This window comes from Haliotis rubra, unplaced genomic scaffold (genome assembly GCF_003918875.1).
Source record: "Haliotis rubra isolate DU_JTF1 unplaced genomic scaffold, ASM391887v1 Scf653, whole genome shotgun sequence".
NCBI lineage: Eukaryota > Metazoa > Mollusca > Gastropoda > Lepetellida > Haliotidae > Haliotis > Haliotis rubra.
This window is the reverse complement of record NW_025767361.1, coordinates 497016-509087: the sequence shown is the minus strand read 5'-3', so window position 1 is coordinate 509087 and position 12072 is coordinate 497016. Positions and strand designations below refer to the sequence as shown.

The 12072-nt window shown below is 41.7% G+C and overlaps 1 protein-coding gene across 1 annotated transcript; it reads left to right on the top strand.

The window, feature by feature from the left end:
• The first annotated feature begins 10316 nt into the window (after positions 1–10316).
• LOC124257241 (extensin-1-like) lies at positions 10317–10730 on the top strand. Its single transcript, XM_046691254.1, has one exon. It carries the CDS (start codon positions 10317–10319, stop codon positions 10728–10730), a length of 414 nt encoding a protein of 137 aa, XP_046547210.1.
• Positions 10731–12072: the final 1342 nt, after the last annotated feature.

The following is a 12072-nucleotide window of genomic DNA, read 5'->3' as shown; positions in this document are numbered from 1 at the left end:
AACAGACTGCGTTGATTTTTAAAGGTGTTTAGGTGCAGCTTTAATACTAAGTGTTTGTAATATGAATTAATCGTATGTTTTGTGATGTTATGGGTGGGAGAAAGTCAACTTGGTCAAGTCAGTATCAGTGCGGGCTATTGTCTAGATTGGGAATTGTTCATATAGAGTAATGTCCTTCACTGGTGACCAACACATCAAAATCTAGCTACTTATTTATCTATTTTCAAGCACTCTGGCTATATCAGCGTGTTACTCGGGTTAAGGGTTTGTAACATGTTAACCATCTTATCCCGAGAGGCATTCAAATGAACCTACAAAGCTTGTTGGCCGATCCGACCATCCGTTCATGGAATAAATACGTTCAAACCAATAATCCAATTCGGCCATCTGTTAACCATGAGGAATAATGGTCTTTCAATATTACATTGCTCTAGCTCACACGTGGACTCACTCTGTACTTACGTAACAACGTAACAGTGGTCGTATAGCTGTTCATCCGTGTTAATGTGTCGTTGACTTAATTGTGAGGTGAGGTGAGGTGAAATTGGGTTTAACGTCGTGCTTGAGAATATTTCGCTCATATGACGACGTGCATGCGTGTGTATGTGTATGTGCGGCTGCTTGTACTAGCCCAGACTTAAGCTGGTTTTATAGTGCTAGCTCACTGAGATACCATGCCGCAGTGAAGCATGAATACCCCACTCAGACACATTATACTGACTCCGAGCCGACCAGTCCTTGTTGTACCCATTAATGCCGAGCGCCAGGCAGGGACCAACAAGTACCATATTATAACGTCTTTTGGTATGACGCGGTCGGGGATCGAACCCGCGACATTCCGCTCTCCGGGCGGACGCTCTAACCACTACACCAAGGAGGCGGTCGACTTAATTGTTGCAATTTGTTTTGTAATGCAAGACAAATCTTATGGATAACAATTCCATATTTTGTTTACAACGACGTAACAAAATAAAGAAGTTGTTATACATAAGATATGTCTTGTATTACTACACCAACCCCAAAAGAATTTTATTTTATTGTCGACGATAAATTGTGCATTGGTGTTGTGTATGTTCTGGAGATGGATTTCTTGGTTTTGTTTTTGTTTGGGTTTTTGCGTGTCGTTGTTAGATAAGACTGTCCAGCTAATCCTCACTGACCCTTACTGACCCAGCCCCGCAGCAGTAGGTCACTCGTGTTGACAGAACAGGGAGCGATCCTTAATCCGAATCTGTCAAAGCACTTTAATATATCAATACAAATGGTTGAAGGCTCATAAGTTTATCTTAGGAAATATCTAAGAAAATCTTACTGCTTTAAACATGAGTTTACTGCTTCAAAATTTTAGATAGAGTGAGTGAGTGAGTGAGTGAGTGAGTGAGTGAGTGGGTGAGTGAGTGAGTGAGTGAGTGAGTGAGTGAGTGAGTGAGTGAGTGAGAGTGAGTGAGTGAGTGAGTGAGTGAGTGAGTGAGTGAGTGAGTGAGTGAGTGAGTGAGTGAGTGAGTGAGTGAGTGGGTGAGTCATATCGCCCTTGGAACACCACAGGCCCTCGTGTCTTTGCGAGGATTTAAAAAATTGAGATGACCCCCCGATTCGAAATGCTTCACAGCACAATAAATCATAAAGTGGTCATCTTTGCGAGGATTAAAGATAAAAAAACAAAAACATTTGCGACGACCCCGACTTGAAATGCTTCACAGTACAATTTATCAGGATTGATTATACTGTGAAGCATTTCGAGTCGGGGGTAATCTCAGTATTTTATTTTTTTTAATCTTTAATCCTCGCAAAGCCACGAGGGCCTGTGTAAAACACCACCGTGTACGACAGCAACATCATCCAGCAAACCCACAAGAACCAAACTAAGAAGAAGATCCCGTTAGTCGCCTCTTACGACAATCGTGAGTTGCTGAAGATATATTCTAACCCTGATCTTCACGAGTCTGTATAAACTGCACTGAAGGTAGGAATGTAAGGACATTGATACTTCTTCTGAAATGAAGGTTATGCCTCTACTGATCAAACTAGTGATTGAGAGCATGAATACACCATTGAGCTCTGAAGTATTACTGACCTATTACCCTACAGGAATACTGGGAAAACTCCATATCATTCATTTTGATATTTATTTATTCAGACCGTTTATTCATTCTAATCATACGCTCTTTTCATTCATTCATTATTTTATTCTTTCATTCCTTCATTCATTCTATTTATGCATTTTACTCATTCTGTTCGTTTATCCATTTATTTATATTCATTCAGCATGTTTCTTTTATTCTATTCAGTAATTTCAGTTATTCGTAGTCTTAATTATTCTACTGATTCTCGCCCTCTATTGAGTCTATGTTATTCATTCGATTCATCTTTTCTATGCATTCTATCATTCTTTCCATTTATTCGAAATATTTTAGTGCATTCATTTATCCATTCTATGTATTTAAACCTCCCACTTTTTCCTATTTTGATCGTTCGTTTCATTCATTCTTTTCATTCCATCCATTCATTCATTCATTCATTTTATTCGTTATGTTACTTTCGGCTGTACAGAATGTAAAGTATTTGTGAAAGGATTTCAGCCCTTGTCCTTTTTCGTTTTAGAGCATTAACAGCAAGTTAAACAGTCTTAACACAACAAGCACACTTATCGTCATCAGATTTGCTTTCACGAGTTTGGATTATTTGAAGAATAAAAGTAAACAATAGTAAATCGTACTGGCATGTCACCTGTGCTAGATCAGTTTACTTTTATGTACACCTGGATGGTATTTGGTAACACACCCGCATCTGGCGTTCAGCTGTGTTACCGGGTAAGTGAAATATATCATGAATTTCTAACCACTGGTTGTGTAAACACCGTAGAGTTCGATGCGACCCCGGAATTCTCGTGATATCGTTTACATTGACTTTGCGACACAACTCAACAATACTCTTAAAAAAAAGTAGGGGAACCTCATTTCTATATTAAGATTGAAATAAATGGGAGATACATCGGAGTCTATCAATGTTGATATGATAATAATGAATGTTTTGAGAATGCATCACCATTTGCACTTCCTTATGACCATAGTTGATTGTACAATAATAGCTCTTGACAGATGATTGGTCTATGACGTGAAATTTGCATATGCACGAGTTTCATTTTCAAACCAAAAAACGGCTAAAAACAAACACTAACGACTTGTAATGCAAGATGATTGTCAAAATTAACGGTCTACAGCGATTTATCGACCTTCTTGAAAAAAGTCAAAATCAAGAATGACACATCATGCACGTGCATCAAAAATGACACAACTGTGTTGTGCACGTGCATCCCAGGCGCTGTGTTTAGGGGTGGTGATAAAGAGAAATGGTTGTGGGTTCTTAATATATATGTCTTTAAAATGTTTGTTAAAGCTATACTTCCTGTCCAGTTTTTTTAAGAGTAGATATCTCTAAAACGTTGTGTGGGTCACTGGCTTGCACGAGGAGGTTTGGAGAGTCTGGTGGTTAGTACTTCCAGGGGGGAACCATAGATTTGGGTGTTGTGGCTTAAATATTTCAAAATCAATAAATACTACGAATGTATGGAAGAGCAATAGTGCCACAATCTTAAATGAATATCAAAATAAGGGTTCATACAGATTATCAACCATCAAATTTTTAGAGGCTTTTCAAAACCCGAACAACAATTTTAACCAACTATAGAAGCACGTTGAACACGTTGAAGGCACCTCTCTGATTGGCCAGTTTGTTTGAGTTTCGCTCTTCTTATTGTATAAGACTGCAATTCGTTTTGTGTCAATAAAGTGTGTAGTCCGTTTGATTTCATCTAAGACCGATGAATTGCTCACTAACACAAAGTCTAATGAACGCAACAAGATCAAACTTTGCACAGTCACATGAAATCGACAGACCAACTCTGATGAGTTGTCTCATAATTTTGGACACCCGAATAAAAAAGTTGTTTAACAAACGATCATCATTTTGTTGTCACTTTGGGGTATTTCTTAAGAGGGAGTGCCACTTGCTGATAGAACAGCCAGGTGTGCGAGTTGCACCTGTGAAATTGACATTTCACTACACACACTTGTTGATTACCTGGCTGTTTTACCAGCAAGTGGTCATCTGTCTCAAATGAAATCAAACGGACTGTAATTTATCCTGAATCCTGATGAATGAAATACTACAGAGTGGACTGTTGGCTGGAATGCCAGGGACCAATCTGTTTCTAGTGTCAAACTTCGTGAAATTACTGCAGCATTGCCAAAGCGGCATGGCTGACTGACTGAGTACGTTTTACGCCGCCTTTAGCAACATTCCAGCAATATCACGGCGGGGGACACCAGAAATGGGCTTCACACATTACACCCATGTGGGGAATCGAACCCGTGTCTTCGGCGTGACGAGCCGACGCTTTAAAGACTACGCCAAAGCGGCATGAAAAAACACTGAACATACATAACGCAATAATCTAGCTCCATGCCGGCGAAAAGAAAATGCCAGAATCTTGACCAGACAATCCACTAACCAACAGCATTAGCATCGATCTATACATGTGTCAGAGAAGTCAGCGAGCCAAACCACCCGGTGCCGTCGCCTCTTACGACAAGCATGGGTTGCTGTAGGCCGCTTCTAATCTTCACCTGTTATTATAACATAACGAAATGAATTTGTAAAACAGTCGACCCTGTTACAACGATACTCAATTTCGCGGGTGTCGCGGTAGTGGGAGGACTTGCATCATTTCAGGCTCTCTTGCTACATCAAGTTGACACGCTTTGAAATAATGGAATATGGTTCAAACGACGATTAATCCTGCTCATATACACCAAACTGTGGTCCATCAATAACGTTTCACAAGTTAAGTGCTAACTGGTTGAAGAGACGTAAAATCTACATGTAATGCCCATAAGTTGGACGGAAAGAGACACCCGTACTTGCTCTCTCTCTCTCTCTCTCCTCTCTCTCTCTCTTCTCTCTCTCTCTCTCTTTCTCTCTCTCTCTCCAAATTTATCCAAACGTATCAAACATAATAATGCGTATTTTGCACCATTTAGTGGTTGATCGAAAAATATGGCTATCTCTTAGTCTTGCATAATTATACTTCAATCAGTTTTGAATCGCCATAGGTTGAAGGGGATGGTTTGGTTGGTACTTGTTTTTGTTTGCTTTAATGTTTTGTTTTGTAGCATTTTTTAGGTTTACACTAGTTGGTTATGTGGGATTACAAGCGACCTAAAAAGCCAGTTTGGATGAGATATATGCCGAAGGCTTTGAAGGTTTGGGTGTTATTTTGTCGGCGAGCCTGACCACCCGATCCCGTTAGTCGCCTCTTACGACAAGCATTGGTTACTGAAGATCAATATTCTAACCCGGAACTTCACGGGTTTGCTGGAATGTTGTTGAGTGCGGTGTTAACTACATACAAACAACCAAACCAACTTTACAATTACAACGTATAGCAGTTGAATCATTGTTGATTATTTGTTGTACAACCTATAACATTAACAGATAATACAACCATAACAGATTCATTAAAGAAGATGAATCTTAACAATTAATGATAACATTTGTATCCTCATGCAAACGCCATGATACATACCCGTTCAAGTCCCAATTCCCCGTTATAGAGCATGGCTTCTCATGTCATGATACATACCCGTTCAATTCCCAATTCCTCGTTATAGAGCATGGCTTCTCATGTCATGATACATACCCGTTCAATTCCCAGTTCCCCGTTATAGAGCATGGCTTCTCATGTCATGATACATACCCGTTCAAGTCCCAATTCCCCGTTATAGAGCATGGCTTCTCATGTCATGATACATACCCGTTCAATTCCCAATTCCTCGTTATAGAGCACGGCTTCTCATGTCATGATACATACCCGTTCAATTCCTAATTCCCCGTTATAGTGTATGGCTTCTCATGTCATGATACATACCCGTTCAATTCCCAATTCCTCGTTATAGAGCACGGCTTCTCATGTCATGATACATACCCGTTCAATTCCTAATTCCCCGTTATAGTGTATGTCTTCTCGTGTAATGGTACCACTTGAGAATTTTCAAAAGATCGGCAACACACGCACACGCACACGCACACGCACGCACGCACGCACACATATGCTCACACGTGCAGTGCTGGCAAGCTTCAAGAGACCGAACTGATTGAAGATTCGTAAAATCTGCACAATTTAATTGCACGCGTTAAGATTAATATTGTAATTTTCCAGCTGTATAACAGCGGTCTTTGAACAATGGACTCTTCACCAGACAATCCAGTGATTGACATCATGAACACATATTTAAACAGTTAGGATACGTTGACTTCATCATGATTAAAGAAAGCGAATATTGGTTTAGCTCTTTGATAAATATTCTTGTTCATAAAGTGGCCTTCTCGGTATAATCCGTAAGCCAAATTCCGATGGGATTTTGCGTCCCCATAAGCAGAAATTGTCTACAAGAGAAATCGGTGAGTGAGTGAGGTGGTTTTAACGCCGCTTTGAGCATTACTTCAGATATATTACCGTTATGTTTACCACTGTGGTAAAACCAACAAGCTAGGGTAGAGTGCTAACAAACCTTGCAGCTGACCGGGATTCGAACCTACCACAGGCATGCCAAACTTACGCACAAAACACAATCGGCTTCTTAGACAACTCCTGTACAAAAATGCCACGAAATGTTCCGTAAGCAGTCAGGCAAATATTTTAATGTGTTTCATGAATTGAACAGAATTGTGTAACAGAATTGTTTCTTTGTTGCTTAACGCAACATTCCAGCTATATGGCGATTAGATTAACAGTTTCTCGACTACTTCATTCTTCCGAGTACCCATTCATTGCTGAATGATCTGAGGCCTGCTTTAAACCAAGTCATATCTGAGGAGAGGCCAGTTATGCTTCGTGCGCTTCGGTGTGATCCAAAACCAACCAAGGCCTAAGAGTGAGTAAGTGAGTGAGTTGGGTTTTACGCCGCCTTTAGCAATATTCCAGCAAGATCACGGCACCAGAAATGGGCTTCACACATTGTAACCCTGTGGGGAATCGAACCCAGGTCTTCGGCGTGACGAGCGAACGCTTTAACCACAAGGCTACCCCATCGCTCGGCAAGGCCTTAGAAGCCCCGTGGAGTGAGCTTCTGGAAGTGATCACCCATTTACTATGAAACTACATTTCCGACATTTTGCGCGTAACAAGCATCAATTACCTGGATGGCAAGTTCATGCCATAACTCACGAGTCACCAAACAGTTTGTTACAGATTACTGTTAATATCTGACTTTCTGTACAACAAAATTACAAGAGAAAAATGTGTTATGTTCAAATATTAATAATGTCCTGTTTTTATTTAACAAGACATGTCGATGCAACATCAAAGTAATAACCGATATATGTCAAAATATTAATCGATACTAAAACAAATTAACCGTGTATCGTATCGTGCAAAGTTGCCGGCGATACACCGGTGAATCGTGACATTACCGTCATGCACTATAACTGGGAACTGGGAAATGAACGCGGGTCTGTATCATAGCGATTTCACGAGGACATACACTCTTCAATAAATAACGCATAAGAGATTTTAGATGAATTTATTCCGTTAGTTTAAGAGCAATTATTTCATGTAATTCCAATGGTAAAATGTGAAAATTCACACGTCTATAGTAAAAGTGTTTGTCAACACAACAGCAGCCTTCATTGTTGTGTTTTTGTTTACTTGAGTCCACAGGATGGCGTCAAAGTCAGTGCTTTGTAAGGCTATGGCAAGACATTGACGTTAGAATTGGCAAGGTGGCGGACCGTGACGCGTGTTGTATGTGAAGTAGGGTTGTCATGCTGGAACAACTCGCTCAGTCGGTCCATAATCGGAAGCTTGTGACGTGCAAGGACTTCGTTGATGTACCATTTGCTGTCTAATTCCCCTGAACCACCACCAAATCGGATCTTTGTCTGCTGTTTCGATTAGTGGCACACGATCTCGGCGTGATGATTTCCTCTTTTCCAGGAAAAAATACATTTGTATTATTTTTGCCGCACTTATGCGTTCCTCTTTTTGAAGAGTGTAATTACTATTAATAATTCTTAACATGTTCCTTCTTTAGTGAACCTGTCACGAGGCAGTGCTTACATTGTACCTGTCGCAAGTTATGGCTTAGTATTGTCTCAGGCACATATTAGGAAGGCGGGTTTTAAAAAAAAAATGTTTTGTATGAAATATCGGTGCAACATCAAAGTGATAACCGATTTATGTCAAAATATGAATCGATACTATAAAAAATGAATCGAGCTTAACTTGCCTGCGATGCACCGATGAATCGTGACATTACTACTATCCACGTCAAACACTACTTATCTTCTGTGTGTCGTCCTGTGCGTAGAGCTCAGGTCACAAATCAGTTGAAGCTAAGCAACGTCGAGTCCGGAGAGTTCTTGGATGGGTGGTCGTGTTTGGCAGCTTGACTCCCGAGAGTTTCCAGGACTTGAGTCCTGCCCCACAACGAAGCACATGTGATACATGTGGTCTCACCTTAGGCAAGTGAGTTTGTTGAAAATTGCCTCTGTCCACCTAGCAGAAAATGGGTACCCGGTGGGATGTTATGTGACTATTAACCTTCTAGCGCCTCAGAGGCAGCGTGGGTTATCCGGGGTAATAATAATCAGATTCTGATTACAGCGTCCTGTGAGCAACTAGTCAGATGGATACTAGGCGCTATATAAATGAATTATTTTTTTAATAATTATTATTATTATTGATTTGTGACCTGTGCGTGTTATCGGGAACAACCCGACATCAGACATTCATGGTACATTGTCTGTGCTGATTTGACACGTCGTCATGTTCGTGGTGTTTATGGGAAGACATCAGACAGTTTGATGACACTTGTACTGCCTGTACGTGCAGCTGACGTGCACTGCAACATAACCCCGGCGACGTTCATCGTGGATGAGGATGCTGAGGGTCCCGCAATGACGGGAGAAATGACTGTTAATGCAGAGGATTACACCTTGAATTACTATGAAATTGATCTGAAAGTAGGTTGATGGAGGGTTATGTTCTTGCTGCAGTAATTATCCCGCATAGTTAGTGAATAATCACCATTGTTGTTGGTGTGTGCAATGGTGTGGTGTCTGTTGACGCCACGGGCGTCGTGTTCACACGGAGTTGATGTGGCGTTGCTGGTAAAGGGAGACAATCGATGACGCTTCCTTTTAGGCTGTTGGTGTAGACCTGAGTTATTTAAAACACTGTTCCGTAACTGTTCAATAAGTGTGAGCAATATTGCAGTTGTGTAACTATCATAATGCAATGATATTTGGACAGTTTCATAAGCATGTGTACTGTCTTCCAATGTATAGGGTTGGCACAAGAGGCTGAGACTCTGTAACTCGTTCCACGGAGATGCGTCCGTTAGGCATGCGTGAGTGAGTGAGTTTAGTTTTACGCCCCCTTTAGCAATATTCCGGCAATATCACGGAAACACCATTTCACGGGGACACCAGAAATGGGCTTCACATATTGTCCTCAGACATCTCAAAGCATCCTCAGTTATCAACAGCAGCCTCAGTTATCAACAGCATCCTCAGACAGCCACAGCATCCTCAAACGTCAACAACATCCTCAGACACCCACAACATCCTCAGACACCCACAACATCCTCAGACACCCACAACATCCTCAGACACCCACAGCATCCTCAGACACCCACAACATCCTCAGACACCCACAACATCCTCAGACCCACAACATCCTCAGACACCCACAACATCCTCAGACACCCACAACATCCTCAGACACCCACAACATCCTCAGACACCCACAACATCCTCAGACACCCACAACATCCTCAGACACCCACAACATCCTCAGACACCCACAACATCCTCAGACACCACACATCCTCAGACACCCACAACATCCTCAGACACCCACAACATCCTCAGACAACATCCTCAGACACCCACAACATCCTCAGACAACATCCTCAGACACCCACAACATCCTCAGACACCCACAGCATCCTCAGACACCCACAACATCATCAGACATTTACAGCATCCTCAGACTTTCGGCAACATCCTCAAACATGGAGCTCAAATGTTGAGCGGAGACGGACAGTAAACTCCCGTTCTTAGATGCCTTGTACAGCCGACCTCCAGACATGTCTGTTATCATCCAACCACTTCAGCAAGTCGAGAAGGGCAACCATCCTCAACCAATGAAGAAGGGCAACCATCCTCCACCAGTGATGAAGGGCAACCATCCTCCACCAGTATTGTAGGGCAACCATCCTCCACAAGTATTGAAAGGGAACCATCCTCCACAAATGATGAAGGGCAACCATCCTCCACCAGTGAGGAAGGACAACCATCCTCCACAAGTGATGAAGGACAACCATCCTCCACAAGTAATTAAGGGCAACCACCCTCCACCAATGAAGAAGGGCAACCATCCTCCACCAGTGAAGAAGGACAACCATCCTCCACCAGTGATGAAGGGCAACCATCCTCCACAAATGATGAAGGGCAATCATCCTGCACCAATGAAGAAGGGCAACCATCCTCCACAAGTGAAGAAGGGCAACCATCCTCCACAAGTGAAGAAGGACAACCATCCTCCACCAATGATGAAGGGCAACCATCCTCCACCAGTGATGAAGGACAACCATCCTCCACAAGTGATGAAGGACAACCACCCTCCACCATTCCTCCTCCACATCCAACTTTTGAACTTTCACCAATGAAGAAGGGCAACCATCCTCCACAAGTGAAGAAGGCATCCTTACTTTTACACTTTCACGATACATTCCCTTGTGGAAAACTTTTGAAGATAAACCTGTTGTTTGTGTTCTGTGTTTATACTGTGAGAGTCGTACTTGCGTGATGCACGTGGGATACTTCTCTGCCGCTGTTGCAAGTGCACCAAGCTCCGTCTCGAGCTGATAATTACGCTGCATGGAACGCGGATCAGCATCATTCCCTTGGGACCTGAAGCAGTATTTCATCAATTCCCTGTACACTGTAAATACATTCTGACGTGGACTATAACAGATATAGCCCCCCTAAACAAGGATATAAATGTTTAGGTATTTTGTTCTCATCGAACGTTTATATCAGTTCTTTGAATGTGAACATCGTTATTAGAATAGTTTTGAAGCATTTTTAGCATTATGCAAACATAAGAAAACATGTAATTGTTAATTTCACGTGTCGCCTTAGCTGAAGTCGATAATTCGACGTACTCATATGAAACGATTCGGGTTGGAATCCCGGACAAAATTCAAAATCATTCACTTGCGAAAATAATGATAGAGTTCCATATAAATCTAGCGTAAATGAACTGAAATGTTTCTGACATTATTCATTATGTGACTGTGTTATTAATTTTAAAACTGTGACGTCTTTGTTACTTGGTTACGCAATAGATTATTTTACAAACAGATTTCGGGTTAAAGTATGATTTTAACTTGGAAGCACGCAGCAAACTGACAGAGAACTGTCCATGAATAATAATAATAATAATGTATTTATAAAGCGCCTAATATCCACCATAGAGATGCTCAGTGGCGCTGTGACGATATTGGCGACGGAAATAGTTCATATAACTTTACAGAAAGGCAGCAGTGAATAGATGGGTCTTTAGCAGAGATTTAAAAGTTTCTTTCCATGAAGTGTTCCTGATTTCCTTTGGAAGACAGTTCCACAGTTTAGGGCTGGCACAGGAGAAGACAGTTCCACAGTTTAGGGCTGGCACAGGAGAAGGCTCGGTCAGACAGTTGGTTTGGAGATCTGTGTTGGGTTAGGAGAGAGCCGGAGGAGGATCGGAGACTTCGCTGAGGTACATACACAGAGATGAGATGTTTGAGATAGTCAGGAAAGTTATCATTGTAGAGGCAGTCATCAGTCAGAATGAGGATTTTGAAGGTAATTCTTGCAGAGATGGGGAGTCAGTGTAGAGACTGTAGTACTGGGGTGATATGGTCATGACGATGAGTGTGGGTGATACATCTGGCAGCAGAAGTTTGGATTCTTTGAAGTTTCTTGAGTGATTTATTTGAGAGGTTGGCATATAGTGAATTACAGTAG

Bases quoted from the DNA above. Each gene is read 5' to 3' on its own strand.
- LOC124257241 (XM_046691254.1), top strand. From the start codon at position 10,317: ATGAAGGGCAACCATCCTCCACCAGTGAGGAAGGACAACCATCCTCCA.